Source organism: Mesoplodon mirus, assembly GCF_964341445.2.
Source record: "Mesoplodon mirus genome assembly, chromosome: 15".
NCBI classification, from domain to species: Eukaryota; Metazoa; Chordata; class Mammalia; order Artiodactyla; family Ziphiidae; genus Mesoplodon; species Mesoplodon mirus.
The window spans coordinates 53,250,439-53,272,615 of record NC_138991.1 but is presented as its reverse complement, the minus strand read 5'-3'; the positions used below and the strand labels follow the sequence as shown (position 1 = coordinate 53,272,615).

General features: G+C 41.1%; 1 protein-coding gene across 2 annotated transcripts in view; it reads right to left on the bottom strand.

The window, feature by feature from the left end:
* PDXDC1 (pyridoxal dependent decarboxylase domain containing 1) overlaps positions 1-21,451 on the bottom strand; it is a 53,590-nt gene extending 32,139 nt beyond the window's left edge. The window contains exons 1-6 of one of the 2 annotated variants that reach the window (XM_082644217.1): positions 21,276-21,451; positions 7,094-7,167; positions 6,065-6,130; positions 3,379-3,459; positions 1,519-1,665; positions 111-300 (exon numbers count right to left, since the gene is read on the bottom strand). In XM_082644217.1, the coding sequence (XP_082500343.1) occupies positions 111-300; positions 1,519-1,665; positions 3,379-3,459; positions 6,065-6,130; positions 7,094-7,167; positions 21,276-21,296 (579 nt within the window). In that variant the 5' untranslated portion in view covers positions 21,297-21,451. The remainder of the gene's footprint in view (positions 1-110; positions 301-1,518; positions 1,666-3,378; positions 3,460-6,064; positions 6,131-7,093; positions 7,168-21,275) is intronic. The other variant, XM_082644218.1, reaches the window with a different exon arrangement.
* Positions 21,452-22,177: the final 726 nt, after the last annotated feature.

Sequence of the window (22,177 nt, the reverse complement as noted above, 5' to 3'; positions counted from 1 at the left end):
ATAAGAAAATCACCTTTCTTTTCACTTGAAAAAAAACAGCAGCTAAAGAAAAACTTCCAGGACAGAACAAAACATCCTTTCTTTAAAATATCCACCTTATGCCACATTACCTGATTACAAAGGTACTGGCCCAGGCCAGGCCTAGCAGCAGCACTTAGATATATAACAGGTGTCTTGTTATATAACACATTGAACCCATCCACCACAAAGTCTTCATAACGGGAATGGATGGCAAGCCTACAGATCTTTGCAAGTCCTTCTCTTTCTTCTTCATGGAAATAAGCACAGCCATTTTCATACCTGTTAAAAGACACCCATATGTCAGTATGTTCTTATCTCTGATATTATATCCCAGTCTTATAACCATGGAAGTAATTCTTTTCTCAACCTGGAAACTGTTACCCAGATCAGTGAAAGGACATAGGAATCACCCTCATCTCAGAGGGCTGACACCTCACTGCAGCTGGAGGTTATAAAGAACAGAGGCAATGACCCCCTCATCCACACCCAGCTTCAGAAAGAGCAGAAACTATGAAAACCAGTAGAGAATGGGAATCCCTCAGATATAAAAAGGCTGAAGATCATGGACTGGCTTACTTTACAAGAAAGCCAACACTGGATAATGCAGGCATGGTTCTTAGTAGTTTCAGCCCTAAAACATCCAAAGTTAAGTAAAACTGTCAAAAATGCTAGTCAGGCTAACTTTTGCTTTCACTAATATCTGCCTGGGACATTTTATTCTTCTCAATCTCCAAAAAGAAGGACAGAGAGATTTTCAGTTACAGGTATTGGATTTTTATTAGAACAGAAGAAAATTTCTCCTTTGCCATATAGTTAGGCAAACTCATACTCTCGCCAGGTCAAGCTCTTTCCCAGCATCTGAAAACAAGTCTCCCAAGTTAAATGTTCCAACGTTAGGTAAACATTCCTTTTCCATAAATGTAATAGCGTAAATAAACACAGAATACCATTGGTCCCACTTCTTCTACTGACTCCTTAGTCTGCTAGAATTCCTTAATAATGCCAATATTATCACAGTATAAAGCAAATTTCAATTTCATAACACATACTCATCTTCCTTATGACAGCATTTCCTTTCTACTAAAGCATAGCTAATACTTTGATTAAAAATACCTGAACCTAAAAAAAAAAAAAAAAAAAAAAAAAAATACCTGAACCTATTTCACTGCTGTACCTTCTATCAACATGTGCCAATTAGGAATCTTAAGAACAAGTAACTGTGGACATTATCCAACATGTATGTGCTCATGTCCTCAGCTCTTTACATATGTTAATTCATTAGTTCATTTAATCCTCACAACAATGTCATCAAATAGATATTAAGGCTATCCCCATTTCATAGATAAGGAAACTGAGGCATGGAGTGGTTAAGCAATGCTTCCAAGGGGAAAGGGAAGAGGCAGAGCTGAACCCAGGTAGCATAGCTCCAGAAAAGAGATCTCTCACAGTCTATACCCAACGCATAAATGTCTTTACCAGAAACTAAAAACTTATTACCTGAAAATTCTGCAGAGCCATAAGGTAGTGTCTGAAAGTATCCTAGTTGTAAGTTTTCTCAGCTTCTCTTTGTCCAGAGTTGAAATGTAAGCTCCCAGACTGTGCCCCAACAAAGCTATATGACCTTGTTCTCCAATATTCTGGATTCTGTTAATCAAATTTTATTAGATTAAAAAAAAAGTATTAGTCAAAGCATAAATAAATAAAACATAGAGACACATTATTCCACAGAAATTTCTGTCAGACTTGAAATGCATTTAATGGTCTAGAAGGCAGACACTGAGATACATTTAGAAAATTCAATGCATAAGGTATTAATAGTTTGGGGGGAAATTTTTTTTTAATTCAAGTCCTAGGAGATAAATATCCTTTTTTATTGAATACCAATCAAATACACAAACTGTTTTTGAATAATTTTCTCCAAAAAAGTTTTTTTAATTAAATACCAGTTGAAGAACTATGAAGAGTACAGCTAAAATGTGCAGAAAATTTAAGAATCAATAGATGAAGATCAATTCCCTGCATTAAATAGCTATTTATAACAATACAGCACATTCAAGGGGAACTAGGTATTGTTTTACACTTTACTAAAGTGGATGGACTAATTTCCCTTATAAAGAATAAATGTAAAAAGAAAAAAACAAAAAATTGACAGGATACTGGGCAAAGGAGACAGTTCATAGAATAGGAAATATAAATGGGTCTTAAAACATACAAAAAGACACTTAATCTGGTTCATAAGAAAAATGCAAACTAAAACTATGCTGAAATATCATTTCTCACCTATCAGACTGGCAACGATCCTTAAGTCTGCTAATACCCTTTCGGGCAAAGGTGTGGGGAAAGACGTACTCTCACACATTATGGGTGGGAATGTGAAGTGGCACAATTCCACGAAGGGAAATTTGGCAAGTTTACAAATGCACAAACTTATCTGGCCCAGCAATCCCACTTCTAGGACTTTAATCTACAGAAACACTTCTTCTATGAGAAATGACACATGTACAGAGTTACTGGCTGTAGGAATGTTTTTAAGAGTAAAACATGAAAAGGAGACTAGTTAAATAAAATATGGCTCATCCATTCAGAGTACACTAAACAGCTCTTAAAGGAGAAAGCTCCTTGTATACTGCTATGCCAGGAACTCCAAGACATAAATGAAAAAAGCAAGGCACAGAACAACATGCATAGTATTTAGGTACTGGAGGGGGTGAGCACAGACATTTTGCTTGGGTGTACATACACATGAAGTATCTCTGACGAATACACAAGAAACTGGCAACTTATCTCTAGGAAGGAGAACAAGGTAGGGAGGCAGAGGTAAGAAGGAAAATTGCCTTTGTATATACACCTTTTCTATCTTTTGAAATTTGAACTGGAAGAATGAATTACTTACTCCAAAAAAATTAAATTTAAAACTATTAAAGAGAGAATGAAACTAAATAAATTGCTTGATAGATGCACAAACAGAAATAAAATAAACAGATGATTCACAGACAACATGGCCTGCCACCAATGAATTCAGCTGCAGCACTTCTCAGCAATCAGAGGCGGAAGCACAGGAGCAGAAGCAGTCAGAAACAGAAAAGCACACAACAGCCATTCTCTGGCGCCTGTGCCAGCCCCTCCCTAAGACACAAGACCATAAAAACGACAAGATTTTAGTAAATGACTTCCTTTTACAAAATATATTATCTAAAATATGTCAATGTCTCTCTGAAGAAACTGATCATTTTAATATCACATGTAACTAGGAATTAAATATAGCTTATTACTGCAGCAACTTGTGAGAATGCAATCATTATCAAAATCAAGAACACATATACTTTCAAACAGAAGCTGCCAACTGTTCTCCATTACCGGGTACTCTGGGGCTCCTCATCTTCATCTCCGTGCATCAGATTCTGAACTAACTGGAGGATGCTCACCATGTCTTGTCCACTGCGGAACAGAAAAACAGCTGACAAACAGGTGGAAACAGCACACATCCCTCACCGGTCTCTCACTATTTTCTCTCGTCTAAACTAGCTTGACATGCTTTCTTTTTTAACTGAGTAGCTACGAAAGAAATAATGTGTTTTGAGATACAGCATACATCATTTTTAAAACAAACCTCAAATTATCAACTGAATTCTGAATATAACCTTACTTGCGATTAAATCTTCTGCCTAAATATTAATTTGATTTTTAAAAATTTCACCAGCTTTAGCAATATTTCTCTACCTGTTCATTTGAATCTTGGAGACTATTTAATAAGCATGTAATAAGGGCCGAAGTAGTCCTTATAAGCTGTTGGAAGGTCACAAAAGCAGCAAGAATACTCCAGTGCCACTGGCGTATCTAGCTTCCCTCCACGTGGGAGTCTTGTCTGTTTGTTCTAACAGAGCTAAACACGAAATGCAAACATGATTTATTATTACCTCTTCCCCAAGCTGGGGAAACTGCAGATTCGCTTGCAGTGTAAACACTTACTTCTACCCAAGGTATGTTTTTAAACGCTCATCACATGAGGAGGTGGAAACTTAAGAGAAGAACATGAAAGGTGAAGTTCTAAGCAATGGCAAGGCGACTTGTAAAACATGTGATGTCAAAATACTATCACTCTATTAATGAGAATGTGACTAATAAAAAGTTCTCTCTTTCGGGCTTCCCTGGTGGCGCAGTGGTTCAGCATCTGCCTGCCAATGCAGGGGACAAGTGTTCGAGCTCTGGTCCAGGAAGATCCCACATGCCGTGGAGCAACTAAGCCCGTGCGCCACAACTACTGAGCCTGCGCTCTAGAGCCCATGAGCCACAGCTACTGAAGCCCGTGCGCCTAGAGCTTGTGCTCTGCAACAAGAGAAGCCACTGCAATGAGAAGCCTGCACACTGCAAAGAAGAGTAGCCCCCGCTCACCGCAACTAGAGAAAGCCCATGTGCAGCAATGAAGACCCAATGCAGCCCAAAATAAATTTTTTTTAAAAAGTTATCTCTTTTCAAAAAGCACCATCAAAACAATGTCCCCAAACCTATCCTCCTCAAGGTGCTGACCTTCACGTGTGAGGGACTGTGATCCTTGGACATTGTGTAGAGATGAGGCCACATGACCTTGAGCAAGCTACTGAAACTCATGAAGCCCTACATTATACAACTGTGAGGATGCGGTTAGTCCATGGAAAGCACCGAATGCCACGCCTGGGGAAGTGCTATATCAGGCGCTGGCTATTAGCATTATTAGTGTGAATACTCCTGACCGGTGCCATTAATGCCCTCCCACTCTGAGAATTACAGATGTTCTTGGTAGTATGTCTTCTAGGGAAACTTCTGTGGGATGAGTGGAACCCTTTAATTCCCTTCAGTAGGCCTGGGATGAGGAGACATTATAAGATTTGGTTCCTGTTCTCAGTTGGAGAATGAACTTCACCCATAGAGGACTTCAAGTCAGCACCCTTCTTCTATAAGCAGGAGTGCTTATTTTAAAATATTAGTATCTGGGGACTTCCCTGGTGGCACAGTGGTTAAAAATCCACCTGCCACTGCAGGGGACACGGGTTTGAGCCCTGGTCCGGGAAGATCCCACATGCCGCGGAGCAACTAAGCCCGTGCACCACAACTACTGAGCCTGCGCTCTAGAGCCAGCGAGCCACAACTACTGAGCCCACGTGCCACAACTACTGAAGCCCGCGTGCCTAGAGCCCGTGCTCTGCAACAAGAGAAGCCACTGCAATGAGAAGCCAGTGCACTGCAACGAAGAGTAGCCCCTGCTTGCTGCAACTAGAGAAAGCCTGTGCACAGCAACGAAGACCCAACGCAGCCAAAAAAAAAAAATTAGTATCTGGGTGTGTTAGATGTGACATTTATTGGCACACTGGGATCCTTCCTCTATACTATTCTTTTGCAACATACTTATTGTACATATTTATATTCAGGTCAAAGGACAACTTAAGGGAGTTGTACTATTTACCTACGTACAGTTTCCTGGTAATAAAAAAAATAATAAGTTTGTCTGAGGGAAACTGGGTCGGGACTTTAACTCCAGATTGAGTGCTAACATCCTGTGAAAATGTTAGTTGGATAACTACTTATTTTTCTGACCTCTTCCCTGCTAGCTCAAGTCACAAACACTTGACAGACTTGCTTTAGTTGCCAAAAAATAAACCACTCTGCTAATAAATTAGAGTTGACATTTTCCTTTCATTTACTATATAATAAAATGATAAATCTTATCAAGTTAAAATAACTCTCACAATAAAGCTCAGTCTACCAAATAGATTACTGGTTTCAAGGATGAATCAAGTGTGATAGTTGAGTTATAATTATGAGTTTGCGTATCACTTTTGAGTTAAGAGGTTGTGTTAAACTCTGAACGGGAAAGGGGGAGAAACAGTAGGTTTAGCATTATCACCAACCAACCAATGGCATTTCAGTTTTCTGATGTTATACTGCATATAACTCTCAATTTGCTTTGTGCTCATTAAAACTAAAATTGTAAGTCAGTGATGGTAAAATCTTGGTTTAAAGAAAGTGTACACCCTAAGTAAAGGTACTTATCTTCATTGCCACCTACCTGCCTTGCAGTGGCCCTGGAATATCCCCTGATAGGAGCTTCTTTCCATTTTCCTCCTCTGTTCTTCTAATTTAAAGGAAATAAAAAACTGTTAACCTTCTAACATTTGAGCATGAACATGTGATAATGTTGCTCACAACCTCTTAGTACCTGATGTGAGATTTGAAACACACATCTTGCCTTCTCGTCCCAGCCCCCAGGCTGGGGTAGGGTTTAGTTTCAGGAAAATAATATTAAAAATATAATAACACTTCAACCCACTTCTTGGTTAGCTGATGCCCTATATGACCTGAATATACAGTGAGAAGTATTTACAGATGCAAGTCAATATATTAAATAAATGAAACTCTTAGTAGGCAGAACTGAAAATTTTAAGTCCTGCCCCTTAATTTCAAAATCCTTTAATTACAAAGCACCTTATACCCAAGACAAATACCAATTTTAAAGTCAGCTGAAGCTAAGTGTGACATTCTGAAACCAAGAGGTGTCTTTTTTTTTTTTCATCTTTATTGGAGTATAATTGCTTTACAATGGTGTGTTAGTTTCTGCTTTATAACAAAGTGAATCAGTTATACATATACATCTGTTCCCATATCTCTTCCCTCTTGCATCTCCCTCCCTCCCACCCTCCCTATCCCACCCCTCTAGGTGGTCACAAAGCACCGAGCTGATCTCCCTGTGCTATGCGGCTGCTTCCCACTAGCTATCTATTTTACGTTTGGTAGTGTATATATGTCCATGTCACTCTCTCACTTTGTCACAGCTTACCCTTCCCTCTCCCCATATCCTCAAGACCATTCTCTAGTAGGTCTGTGTCTTTATTCCCGTCTTACCCCTAGATTCTTCATGACATTTTTTTTCTTAGATTCCATATATATGTGTTAGCATACGGTATTTGTCTTTCTCTTTCTGACTTACTTCACTCTGTATGACAGACCAAGAGGTGTCTTTAACAGAAGGAAACTAGTGCCGCCAGTTTCATAGCAGGTTGAACACATTTAATGGGTTACTTCTGTTCCATAGGCTCACCTCTGACTGTCCTCTAGCATCTTCATGGCCTCCTTCAAGTTTTTTCCCATTTCAGCTAGTGTAGGGTCTGCTATCTGGGAAACACATTTTCAAAAGGTTAAATTTTAACAACCCTCTATTACTTCTGCAACATAATTCATCCAGAAAAACTAAATGCAAGTCCATTTTCTTCTGGATTTATTATAAAATACCTGGATTATTAAAGAACATGTTTGATTTTAAAATTCCAACAGTACAAAGGTATAACATAAAAAAGTCCCACTCCCCAGGGGAGGCCACTTTTAAGTTTGACATGTATCTCTCCAAAGTTTCACTTTGCTCATATGCCCCTCTCCAAATTGCTTTTTTCTACTTTATAGTGAATATGGTTCCATGTCAGCAGGTCCACTTCATTCTTCTTAGTGGTTACACCTTTTTGCATCTGATGGATGTATTATAATTTACTGAACCAGTCCTGAATTAATGGACCCTTAGGTTATTTCAGTTTTTCACTATTAGAAGCAAGGTCCAGAAAAGTATGTATAGTATACTATTCATTTTACTGTTGTAGTAGGCTGAAAAATAGCCCCCCAAAGGATATTCACATCCTAATCCCTGGAATTTGTGAACGTTACCTTATATGACAAAGTCTTTGCAGATGTGATTAAGGATCTTGAGATGGCACGATTACCCTGAATCATCCAGGTGAGCCCTAAATTCAATCACATATATCCACATGAGAGAATTGGAGGGAGGCCACACAGAGAGAGAAGACTATGTGAAGACAGAGCAGAGAGAGATTTGAAGATGCTGGCCTTGAAACTGGAGTGATGGAGCCACCAAACAGGGAAGGATGGCTGGCAAGCAACATAAGCTGGAACAAGAAAGGAAGGGACACTCCCCCGAGCCTCTGGAGGGAGCGCAGCCCTGCCAGCCCTTGATTTCAGCCCCGAGACAGTGATTTCAAACTTCTGGCCTCCAGGACTGAGAGAGAACATATTTCTGTTGTTCTAAGCCACCCAGTTTGTGCTCATTTGTTACAGCAGCCCCAGGAAACTAATACGCTCAAAGATCTGCAAGTACTTCTAAAAACTCTGGGATGCTTACACAAGCTAGCAATAGTGATTGACTCCAAAGAATGGCTACAGGGGTCAGAGGAAGTCTTTTTAGTTCATATCCTTTTGCTCCTTTTGGAATTTAGTACCACGTGTACATCTATCTCCCATTCAAAACATAAACGAAACAAATTTTTAAAAATTCTTGCAGAATTGAAACACTCATTTTCCTTTCTTTCTTCTTACATCTCCGTAAAAATTTTTAGAGAGACAATCTTGTTGCCCTGAATCTCTATATAGTATGAGTTGGGTTATAAACAATCACAGAAGCTCTCCCTTGTTCCCCCCTTACTCTTCAAATACACTTCAAGTGTAGTTATCTGCTTTTCTCTTCATATTGTCTCTTGTACCTCGTAATAGTTTATACAATGTAGATGTGCAATGAGTGTATATTACCTTTAGTACTGTGTTACCTCCTCAAAATTGTTTTTTTTTAAAGAAATTCTACTGTTTATCAATGTAAGTATCAGAAAATATTAATTCTAGAAGGGACCTTAGGGGTCTAGTCCAGGGATTTCCCACCTGTGTTCTTCTCAGCCTTAAGACTCCTGGAAAGAACTTTGGGGAGAAGAGGTTGGGTAGCTGTAAAGTTTCACTTGTAAAAAGTTTCATTAAAAAGAAGAAAAAAAAGTATAAGCATGAAAACCTCTGATTCTGGTGTAACATTTTAGAGAAGAGGAAACTAAGACTTAGAGAGGTACACTGACTTGCCTAGGCTCATGGAACTAATAAATGACAGAGAGGTGCCAGAACCCTGGTTTCCTGATGTGTTTCTGCCTGTTTCTATTACATCACACTGATTCTACAAGAGATTAGAAAATAATCACATAGCCACATCTGACCTGATTTTTACACGAGAAAAAAAAAAATCATTAAAAAAAACAGGTGTTTCCAATAAAAATCACGATTTAAATGTAAGCACCAGATGGGTTAGAGAGTAATCTAAAAGGGTCTCCATGCTCTCCATTAACAGTTCTGAGTAGGATGAGGAACAGATAATGGTCAAGAGAATTGATCTTGCTCCTCAGTCTGCTGGTCATGGTCCTTACCACCCTTATCTCCTGTGACACATCAATCCCTGATCATCTGGCCAAATGAAAAGATAAACAGTTTGCTTGATCAATTACACCTCCGTGTTTCATGCTTATAACATCTGCCCCATCTGAAATGTCCTTGTACCTTTTATCCACCTCTAACTACCTATTAAATCACAATTCACTACTTCTAAGAAACCCCTATGGATAAAACCATTTTCACATGTTCACATCCCCTCTAATGATATCGATACCATTTTTTCCTAAACCAAAAACCTGGACTCACTGCCTGACAAATGACTGTATTTATGGGGACAACAGGACGGAAGGCTTGAAACTGGGGCCATTCTAATATGCAACTGCCATTTATCCTCACAATTCTTTACATTCTTTACTATGAATTGTTTTATAGATGATCCTTCCAGTATAGGTATTCTCCCCAATTAGATTATATGCTTTTTGAAAGCAGCCATTCAGACTCCTACTAATTTTGACTTCTCTTATAAGACCAAGAATCTAAAGTCAGCTTGATTCTTGGGTTGTCATATTACCTCTGAAACCCCTTAGGAAGGCATGGCATATTGGATATCAACATACTGGCTCTAAGTTCAACACGGCTAACTTCTCCTATAACATTGAACAGATTTTTCAGTTAAGAATAGACAAAATAGTTGACTTAGTTTAGAAGCCACTTCATATGACAATACTTATTTTTAAACACCAGAATCACATGTGATGACAAGATGCTTACACTGAGAGAGGCAAGAGGGAAGTGCAGCTTCACATTTCTCCATTTGAGTCTCTCAAGACAGCAAGCACACACTCATTGAATGGAAAGGCTGACATTTAAATTGTTCTTGATCCTACTCTCTTTTAGGGAGTGAAGTGGGGACAGCGGGGAGTGGGTAGTGGGTGCGTAGGGAAAATAGCACTTTTAGTTAAATTGGAATCAATTAAATGTGAATATGATGTAGACTCTCACATGCTTGTGTTAACGGGATAATCCAAAATATAAAATGTTATCCAGTTGGGGGCCTCCCTGGTGGCGCAGTGGTTGAGAGTCCGCCTGCCGATGCGGGGGATACGGGTTCGTGCCCCGGTCTGGGAGGATCCCATATGCTGCGGAGCGGCTGGGCCCGTGAGCCATGGCCGCTGGGCCTGCGCGTCCGGAGCCTGTGCTCCGCAACGGGGGAGGCCACAACAGTGAGAGGCCCGCATACCGCAAAAAGAAAAAAAAAAAAAAAAAAAAAAAAAAAAAAATGTTATCCAGTTGCCGGATATTAGGCCTTAAGTCAAGAAATACTCTAAAGGGCTTCCCTGGTGGCGCAGTGGTTGAGAGTCCACCTGCCGATGCAGGGGCACGGGTTCGTGCCCCGGTCCAGGAGGATCCCACATGCCGCGGAGCAGCTGGGCCCGTGAGCCATGGCCGCTGAGCCTGCACGTCCGGAGCCTGTGCTCCGCAACAGGAGAGACCACAGCAGTGACAGGCCCGCGTACCGCAAAAAAAAAAAAAAAAAAAAGAAAAGAAATACTCTAAGAAAAATATTTATAAATTGGTTCCTTAAACCATGCCTCCATAAGCTTCTATTAAGGGCAGCAACTACTTTCTTATTCACATTTCGTATCCTCAGTACCTGTTACAGTGCCAGAGTACTTGTGTGATAAATGTTAATAAATAATAGCAGGGTAACAGCCAGACACAAACCAAAATGAGTGAAGAATCAAGTTGAATAAAGATGTCCATTATTTGGTATTTAGAAGGAGGCTGTTTTACAATATTGAAGGAAGAAAAAAAATAGTATTCTATGCCAGGTTCCCAGAAGAATGTCATATTTTTTCAACCCTTAGCATCTAACACAGGATCTGGCACAGAAAAAGGGCTCAACAAGATTTGTGATCCTTAATAATTACTAACACTTACTGAGTTGCTTGCTATATTCAAGCATCATCTAATTAACACCTTTACATGCATTACTGCCTGGCTAACCCAAAGGCACAGAGTTAGTATGCTTTGGAGCCAGAATTTAAAACAAGGTCTGTACTACTCTAGAACCAGTGCTCCTGACCACTAGGCAATACTGCTCCTCAAGTTCATCAAAAAAGTAAACAAAGCAACTCACATTTTGAAAAAGCTCTTGTCTCAAGAACCATAATTAGAGCTAAGTAAGGCCTCATTTTAAAGATAATCCTGGGCTTCCCTGGTGGCGCAGTGGTTGAGAGTCCGCCTGCTGATGCAGGGGACGCAGGTTCGTGCCCCGGTCCGGGAGGATCCCGCATGCCGCAGAGCGGCTGGGCCCGTGAGCCATGGCCGCTGGGCCTGCGCGTCTGGAGCCTGTACTCCGCAACGGGAGAGGCCACAGCAGTGAGAGGCCCGCATACAGCAAAAAAAAAAAAAAAAAAAAAAAAAAAAGATAATCCTTGGGACTTCCCTGGTGGTGCAGTGGTTAAGAATCTGCCTGCCAATGCAGGGGACACGGGTTCAAGCCCTGTCCGGGAAGATCCCACATGCCACGGAGCAACTGAGCCCGTGCGCCACAACTACTGAGCCTGTACTCTACAGCCCACGAACCACAACTACGGAGCCCATGTGCCACAACTACTGAAGCCTGTGCACCTACGGAGTGTGTATATCCACAGGTTCACTTTCTAATTACAAAACTACCACATGTTCACTACTGAAGATTCAGAAACCATTATTACACTGTTAGTCATTAGATTGCAAATTTGTAAATTATATTTCAGCTATGTTGATTCTGTGTACCGAAGTGGATTCAGTATTTTTGCTTCAATTACGTCTAACATAGATGCATGGCATGGCTTAAAGCAAGTTCAAAACTCCTAAGGAGAACCATTCAATTGTTCATATGATAACTGTCACAGAACTAGACAACTCATTTTGTAAAACAAGCCCTGCCATTCATTCTTTTATAAGCATCTTTTCAACAATCATTTTTATACTAGTTGATTTCCATCACTTTCAGTCAGTGTGGGATATTAAATATTAAAATATCCTGCCACTATCAGAAGAAGAAATAGTATATACGTAATGGTGAAATAGCATTAAAATTCTCACAATTTAAATGTTGGAGGAAAAAAATTGAAAGTCAAATGCAAGTTAAAATAGTAAAGGAGGTCAGGAAGTAATTCACTATTTTTCAAGCTAGTAGGAAATTATAAATTTATTTGGAATAAGGCAACATGGGTTAATGAAAAAAATCACTTATTTTTGCTTTTGGCTAGAATTATATCAACTTAGTTATGAGGTAACAATGGTACTATTCCTACCCATATTATTCGGAATACATTATATTTATCATTTTATTCTACTTCATTAAAAAAAAAAGCTGCTGGTCATGACCTGCTAAATTGATTTGACATCTCATATATAGGATGTAATCTGCAGTTTGGGGGGGAAAAACCCACACTATTTTAATGGATGTTATTGAAAATTAACATCCAGTTATTAGTAATGGAATAAACAATCATTTGTTAATAAAGTTTATTAACTGAGAAGTTGTTTATAATAACCTTTCAAAAGTGGAAACTACATGGGTTTCCCTGGTGGCGCAGTGGTTGAGAGTCTGCCTGCCGATGTGGGGGACACGGGTTCGTGCCCCGGTCCGGGGGGATCCAGCATGCCGCAGAGCAGCTGGGCCCGTGAGCCATGGCCACTGGGCTTGCGGGTCCGGAGCCTGTGCTCCGCAACGGGAGAGGCCACAACAGTGAGAGGCCCGCATACCGCAAAAAAAAAAAGTGGAAACTACAGCAGAAGAATAATAAAATCTTAGGGCCTAAGATTTGGGAACTACTGCTCTCCAGTCACTTAAAATTTTCTCAGCTTTCAAATGCTTAATCAAGCTCTTGTATACATTTTCTTCAGTTAAATCAGCCTACCAAAGTGTGACCAAAAACTATATGATTTACTTTCACATGAATTAGGGAAAAAATAATACCTCAAACCCTGAATTCATAAACATTACTGTTTAGCACAAATCTAAGTTTTTAAAAAAAGGGCTGTAGTGACAGAAAGCAGATCTGGGATCCACTTGCAAAGGGGCACAAGGGAACTTTTTAGGGAGATGGAAATGCTCCATATCTTGATTATGCTGGTGGTTATATGACTATACACAACTGCCAAAACTCAAACTGTACAATTAAAGCGCATATTTTTATTGTATATAAATTGTTCCTCAATTTTAAAGAAGGAGGTCGAATTGATTTAGTTGACTGAAAAGAAATATTTAGCAAATAACAGTAAAAGTGGTAACTGATGTGACAAAATTCACAAAGATGGTATATGAATAACTGCTATTTGAAAAATACAGAGCTAAACATTTAAAAAGAAGCAACGTCCAGAAAAGGGGAAGTTTAAATAGTAATTTTAAAATATATAAATCACAACATTCATTAATAATAGAAGTATACAATACCATGTTTCAATAAACTTTTTTCAGGGGAGGAATGTTCATTTTGGGGGGATCTAGGACTATTTACAGAAGAAAAACTAAAGCATGTGAGAATACCAGCTGATCGTACCAGATAGAAGGCCTTGATATTAACAAATGCTAGTTTCCAACATTTGCATTAGACTTACCAAAAAAAATCACTACACAGAAATTACCACAACACTATAAATCAACTATACTTCAATAAAAAAACAGATCACTACCTTTCTTCAATTGATCAACATGATCAGATAAAGCTCTGAATTGATGTTTCTAACATTTCACCTACTCTTTTGCCTTCCACAGCTTTCTAAGCAAGGTTAATCCTGGATAGTGATAAGCATGCAAGTATCAACTCTCCAAAAACCATATATTTTCCTCCCAGGTGAAAACACAAAGAATGCCCACTGTCTAGCACTAAACAAGTGCCCCAAATACTACACATCTCAGAGAAACAATAAGAACAGCAGCAGCTGCTTCAGAACACAGCTGTTCCTTATGGGTCAGCAATGAGAGAAAATGTAGGGATTCTCCAAGGTAATAATAGCACTTTGCAAACCTGGCTTACTCATTGGAGCCTCAATTTCTACATCTGTAAATACTTTTGTGTAGTTCCAACAGAAAAGTAATTAAGAACAAGGCACTCGGGCTTCCCTGGTGGTGCAGTGGTTGAGAGTCCGCCTGCCAATGCAGGGGACGCGGGTTCGTGCCCTGGTCCAGGAAGATCCCACATGCCGCGGAGCGGTTAGGCCCATGAGCCATGGCCGCTGAGCCTGTGCATCCGGATCCTGTGCTCCGCAACAGGAGAGGCCACAACAGTGAGAGGCCCGCGTACCGCAGAAAAAAAAAAAAAAGAACAAGGCACTTTCGTCTATGTTTGTCTTTTAAGAATTGGATACTCTTGGAAAATCTTATTTTTAACTACGCTTGAGTGTGGACTTTATGCTTGAGTGTGTGAGAACATGAAGACATACTGTACTTATTGGCTCATTAAGCAAAATATTTTAGTTGAAAAGGGATTTGCAAATATTGCATGAGGTGTTAGTATTTAAACTTACAAATCCCTCATGAAAAGAGGCAAAAAAGAACATACAGGGAAAAAAAGGGGCAAAAATATACAAAAGAGCAGGGAAAATCTGGTAGCAATAAGGAGGCAGCAAAGTTAGTAACACCAGATCAAACCTGGCATCAGTAGAAGTACACAGGGACTTCCTTGGTGGCGCAGTGGTTAAGAATCCGCCTGCCAATGCAGGGGACACGGGTTTGAGCCCCGGTCCGGGAAAATCCCACATGCTGCGGAGCAACTAAGCCCGTGTGCCACAACTACTGAGCCTGTGTGCCACAACTACTGAAGCCCTTGCGCCTAGGGCCCGTGCTCCACAACAAGAGAAGCCACTGCAATGAGAAGCCCATTCACTGCAACAAAGAGTAGCCCCTCCTCACCACAACTAGAGAAAGCCTGCATGCAGCAATGAAGACCCAACACAGCCAAAAATAAATAAATAAATAAATAAATAAAACAGTTAAAAAAAAAAACAGAAGTACACAGAAGGAAAAAAGGGGCATTCAGTTTACTTGCCTTAAGATACATGATGGGAAGGCCAGGGATCGAAGTCTAAATTTCAAAAAATGTATTCCAAGAGAATCAATTCACTTAGACATTTTATTTTATTTTTTATTTTTTAAATTTTTATTGGAGTATAGTTGATTTACAATGTTGTATTAGGTTCAGGTGTATAACACAGTGAATCAGCTATACATATACATATATCCACTCTTTTTAAAATTCTTTTCCCATATAGGCCATTACAGAGTATTGAGTAGAGTTCCCTGTGCTATACAGTAAAGTCCTTATTAGTTATCTATTTTACATATAGTTCATTTAGACATTGTATTATGAGCGTTTGCCGATAACTACACGGATGGAAAAATACCACGACAGGCAAGCTCTATTTCTAAGTTTACTAGTTTATCTGGAATCACATACTTATTCTGGAACAAAAAGAAAATTGCTTAAAGCAAAACATGCTATAGTCACTGGAAAAAATAAGTCACTAAGATATGCTTCTTAAAGAGGTGTTTCCTAGGACTTATTGGGGGATCAATTCAGAAAGATAAAGATATCCATTACCCTTATCAATATCATTATTTCCAAAACTGAATTGGAATTATGCAGGTTTAATGTTGCCAACCTTATCTTAAAAATAATAATTCTAAGGAAAGGAACCCATCAATTCCTTCCTTCTATGTATCTTCAGACCTTTACTGTTGTAAAACTGTAAACTGTGTAAAACTGCCAATATTCAGATATTTCTAGGGGACAAAAACAGCAATTTCATATGACTGCACCAATACAATGTCCAGTCTAATAAGTAATTCAGTCTCACTAGGCTCCTGAAAATCTCACTGAAGCAAAATGTTCAATGTCCCTGAGTTGCAGCTTCAGACTGAAGGCCTTACTTTGCTGTTTCTGTTTTTCTGCGCATAGGAAAGATCTCAGAAAGGTTTACTTTGCCCTCAGTCATTTGAAACTCAGAATGCCTTTTCCACAGGCACTGGGGGAAAAAAAAGTGGACAGGGCCCCAGGCTGGGCCTCAAGGACTAACTAACCTTAAGGCAGCTAAACACATAGCATTTGCCACAAAAAACAAAAACTACTGCAATAGTAACAGAAATTAAATAAACAAAATATTAAACTCAAAATAGTTTTATGGCCCTTGACTATTGTTTGGAGAGAATGGATTTAATTTAAGCTAGATAAATTTCTGAAAGGAATTTTTAAACATTTTCAAAGTGACTGGAGGCATATTTTTTATATCTAACTTTAAAAGATAAAATGGCTTCCTTTCTCTTATGTTCTACCAGCAATAACATTAGGCACAAACATATTATAAAGTAAAAATCTACATTATATTTACATTTAAAACAAACCTAGAAAAGCCATGATTCTGAACTAAATATTCTACCTAAAGAATCTCTTCCACATACTCTTTCCTGGTCACTCACTCGATGCCCTTTGTTTCTTAATTCCTGTGATTCTTTTGCTATACAAGGCTTTGCCTAAACTTGAATGCCCCTTACTATAATGTAACCTCTCCCAGGGATCATGTCTTATTCACCTTGTGTCTCTCTCAGCACTCAGCACTGGGCTTTGACCATAGTTGGCCAGTAATAAAAAATTTAAGTCAAAACAGGTTTCTGCTTCGGGTGAAAACAGATGACTTTAAGCTCAAACAACTGCTATCTATAATTATAACTCATAATTCTAGATAAGGTGGAACACACAGGACTGGGGACCACCAACAGCTCTGCTAACTACTGCTGAAATTTTGAATAACTCGAGAACCACCAACGCCATAAATTTTTAGGATCAGGAACTTTGTGCCACGTTTTCCCTGACACCCAGCATTTGATAATCATTTACTGCCTTAGGCACCATGCATCTGTATGCAAAACCCTCAATCATGATGATACAGAGATCAGCTTTAAATGAATGGTAACATTATAGGCTATCATATCCTCACAGGAGTCCTTCTATTCTAGGTAAGAGAGGGATCTATAAAGGCTTATCACAGAAACTGGTCATTTCAAGCTTGGCTAATAGGGGTTCATTTTCGTGAGCTTTTTAAGTAAAGAGCAGGAACAGAAATTCTGGTAGTCCTTATCAGTAATGATCAGCAATGTTCCATCCACGCAGCTCCTATTGCCCCTTATAAACAGTAAGGTGGTAACAGAATTTTCCAAAATCAGGTCCAAGGGGGTAGCGGGGAACTTAGCTCAGGATGAGTACAACAGTAAAAAATGGGTTTGGTTGTAATTATTTACATCAGAAACAGGCTCGAGGTTGCCTCTTTTAGAGACAAGAATTAGATATACGGTACAATAAATAAATTGGCCCCGCTCTATAGCACTATCCAATAGAACTTTCTGTGGTGAACATTTCTATTATCTGTGCTGCCCCAGTACTGCAGCCTAAAACCACATTGTGACTGTTGAACGCTTGAAATGTGGCTAATGTGACTGAGGAACTAAATTTTAAATTTATTTAATTTTAATTAATTACATTTAAATTTAAATAGCCAAATGTGGCTGGTGGGGCTTCCGTGGTGGCGCAGTGGTTTAGAATCTGCCTGCCAATGCAGGGTACACGGGTTCAAGCCCTGGTCCAGGAAGATCTCACATGCCGCAGAGCAACTAAGCCCGTGCGCCACAACTACTAAGCCCACGCACCGCAACTACTGAAGCCTGCGCACCTAGAGCCTGTGCTCTGCAACAAGAGAAGCCACTGCAGTGAGAAGCCCGCGCACCGCAACGAAGAGTAGCCCCACTGGCCACAACTAGAGAAAGACTGCACACAGCAACAAAGACCTAACGTCGCCAGAAATAATAAATAAATGAAATAAATTTTTTTTTTAAATGTGGCTGGTGGACAGTGCAGCTCTAGATTCTCTAAGTCAGTGGTTCTCAACCAGAGGGGATCCTCTCACCCCCAGGGGACAACTGCCTCAACTGGAGATGTTTTTGGTTGTCACACTGGGGGGAGGGGTGGTACTGTCATCTAGTGGGTGGAGGCCAGGGATGCTGCTAAACATTCTACAGTACACAGGACAGCCTCCTACAATAGAGAATTATCCAGCCCAATGTTAGCGGTGCCAAGGTTGAGACATCTGCTCTAAGTTTACTCAAGGTTGGAATTAAAAGTGCAAAACAAACTGCTATACACCTTGTCTAAACATAATACCCAGGAAGAATGAGATTTTTCCAAGCAGCAGGAAAAGATCTGGGCTGTTCTACAAGTTTAAAGTAGCAAGTTTTTACTATCAGGTGTTATGTAGGTGTGTTGAACACCTTATTAAGATCTTCAGCATCAGCGTTATTACTTCCTGTGGCATTTTAAAACTTGGATATTAACATAAGTAAACACTGTGAGATTTGTTCCTTATGAGTTGGACGGACAGTATTGGGGGGGGCTGAGGCGCCTACTCTTCTAGCTTGAATTCCTTGTCCCTATAATTAACCTATCTCTAGTTTCTCTGGATGTCACTAATTTTGAATACAAAAAGAAAACATATATTGTGAAAGAAAAGCAAATCAAGGCAAGAAAATGGCTCTGTCATCGCAGGTCTGCATGTCTACATATCACGTAAAGAAAAAGCAAGGGTACAAAATTATATTTGGACCAAAGGAAATGTACTGAGTGATTCTATTAAACAATGATAGCACACTACATTTTAGAGTGAGAGAGATTACTTGAAATTTTAGAGGATGGGTATCAAATAACATTGTGGTTTCTGTAGCCAGTCTAAATTATGCAAGGATTAGTTTAAATGGGATCATTCAGAACTGCTCAAATAGTTCTTAAATTTATACTAGCAATGTAGAATTTAACCCAGCAGTCTACTCCTCAAAGAAACCAGAATGGACACAATTCAATGTTTTACTTTGATTCAAACTATTTTTCACAACACAAAATTTTCAACATTCATATTACAGCAATGCTTTTTCTTTTCTGCCCACTTAGCACCAAGAGAAATTGTTCATTACAAGTAAAGCCCTGTATTGCTTCAGGGAATATAAAAATAAGACACAGTACTAGTTCTGAAAAACTTACATTCAGAATTTACACACTGGCCTAAGGCAGAGACTTCCAGCCCACACATTCTGAATTCCTGAAAGATCCCTGCAATTTTTGTTAATGTGCCAGGCTTAAGCACACTGGAGTTTCAGTACATCTTCAGATCTTCATCTGAAGGGTTTAAGATCTTTTATCATCAATTAACATTTAGGGAGCAACCACTGTAATCTAGTAATCAAATACCAGAAAAGTAATATTTGAAGCAGGATTCCAACCCATTCTGTTTTGCAGATCTGCCTATAATGAACTATTCTTGGAGGAAAGAACACTTCAGTTCTTTAGATTTCTAACTGAAATGCCACAAAGCCCCTCCCATCTTCTTTATGAAATTGGAAAGGAAACAACACTGAAGGGACATTTTTAGCATCATTTTGTATTCAACCACTGGCATTTGTATTCAACTACTGGTCCACACACGGTGTAGACCAGGGGTTCTCAGCCTCAGCACTACTGATAATTCTCTGGTACAGGCTATGTCTTGTGCAATGTCGGATGTTAGCAGCATCCCTGGCCTCTACCCACTAGGTACCAGCAGCCCCTTCCTAACGCCTGATTGTGACAATCAAAAGTGTATCCAAACGTTGGCCAAATATCCCCTGGGGAACAAAACAGCCTGGTGGTTGAGAATCACTGATTTAGACTGAAACTCAAAGCACCACAGGTAGACACTGTGCTCATCAAAAGCCTGGGAAGACTTTATTCCTAGACAGAAAAACACATAACATTCACCACAGAGGCGGTGTAAGAAAAACATATTATCTTTGTCCTTTCTTGATTCCTTCCACCCAATATATGAGAAACAACGGAGGTGTAGGCTATACCACTGTGTGCACATAAAGACATCTGGCTCAATTTGTACAATTACTCCCTTCAACTCTCCAGTGACAAGTGAACAAATCCACAGCAGCTGCTGCATTGAAAAAATGACAAAATATGTTACTTCTGCCAGTTCAAAATTAAAATAAAGCAGTCTTGAAACACTAGCATTGCTCCTGAATTCCACATATATGAAAAACCGGGTCTGGACAAGCAGACTCCCAAGCTTGAAAAGAAAGAAGGACACTGAGGGAGGGCAGAAAGTCAGGGTCTGAAGGTAGGTATCCGTGAAGAAATCCAAGCACTGGTTCTCGTTTACTAGCCCTAAATCCAGGACAATTAGAATCCATTTCACATGCCAGAGCGGTCAGCCAGGTACATCACGCTGCTGTTCCCCCAAGAGGAAACCAGAGTAAAACGCTGCTACCAGTGGATTTCCGACTGACCTCAGGGTCTCCCCTCGCCACGGAAAGGGGGAGCCAGAAAGTTGTGGAGCAGCAGCATCCCCAAAAACGAAATTCACAATCTACAGAAGCCCCGCCCCTTTCTGGACCTCAGGGGTCTTTCAAACTACTGCATTAGAATCACGTGGGGACCTCGTTAAACCCACAGATCCCGGTCCCGCCCCCCGAGGTTCCGACCCGAGGGCTGAAAATCTGGATTTTTACCAAGGGCCCCAGGTGATTCCTAGGCTCGCTGAAGATGGCAAATTACTGCTTGCACATCTCCCTTCCTAACTTGGAGACCACAGACAACCTACAGGTTTCCAGTTGGCTCCGAAACAACTGGGGCTTCATTCCAGGCGCTTCTGCGGCCGCAAGTTGTTAGCTCTGTCATCCGAGAGGGTGAGCCGAGCTCTCGCAGGCCCCAAGGTCGGCCCCGCGGCCCCCGACTGGGCTCCGGGTCGTTCGCAGCCCCGGGCAGAACCCGGCTCAGCCTCTCCCGGCCCACGGGGACCCCAGAGACCCCCGGCCCCGTGACGTGACCAGGCCCCAGCCTCGAGCTACGGGCCGGACGCCCCCACGACTAGTCCTCCTCAGGCGGGCCCGTTAGCCCCCGGCCCCCTCCCCGGTCACAATGGCAGTTCGCGACCGGGAAACAGGCGCCCCACAGGCGGGGGCCTCGGGCCGCCGCTCCGCGTCCACCCCCGGTACGGACCTTCTCCAGGGGCGCATCCATGGCTGAGGCGGCCGGTGGAGCCCGATGGAGGCCGGCGATCCCGGGCACTACTTCCGCCTCCCGCGCCCCGCCGCCGTTTCCACGCTGGCAGCGCTGACGTCCAGCTCGCCCGCGGCCGGCGGGGCGGAGAAGAGAAGGAACTTCCTGGCTGCGCAGCGGGGAGTGGAAAGCGGGTCTCGGGGAGGCGGGGAAGGCGGGGCCCACTAGGTAGGCGGGGCCCACGGAGTGGGCGGGGCCCTCCAGGCTTCCGTACCAGGCCGTCACGCCGGCCAGCCCAAATGTTCCCAGGTGAGAGGAGGAGAATGGATGGTGGAGCCGTTCCAAACTCTCTTCAGAGGTCTGTCCTGGAGTCAGAGTAGAAGTATAATAATTATAAGGACTCACTCATGTAGAAAAATGCTGGAGATACTAGTAACACACCTGTAGTTCCGGGCCTAGTGTTCCAAGTTCCCCCCGCTATCGACATTCCTCAGGAATGGAACAGACTATTCACCACGGAGAGGCGGGGCGAGCGAGCGTCCCCGCGCACGCGCAGCTTCGGTGGTTTCCTAGGTGCTCAGGGCTTCGCGGGTTTCAGGTATTGGACTCCCGACCAGTGGCCGCTACTCTGAAAAGGGGCTGATCAGAGCTGAGGTATTTGTCTCAGACCTTACCGCAGAATTCTAGACGGAAACGACTTTGAGACAACTGGCTCAGCCACTTTCTTCGTGTCAGGCCACAATTATGACTTGTTAGGTAATAATGATAATAATAGATCAGTTGTTGCTATTCCATTTTATGGTACAACAGCCCTGTGATGTAGAGATCATTATTATCTCCATATCACAGTGCCAATCTAGGTAGGATCCAAGCACCCTGACCCCAGCGTTTGTACACTACAC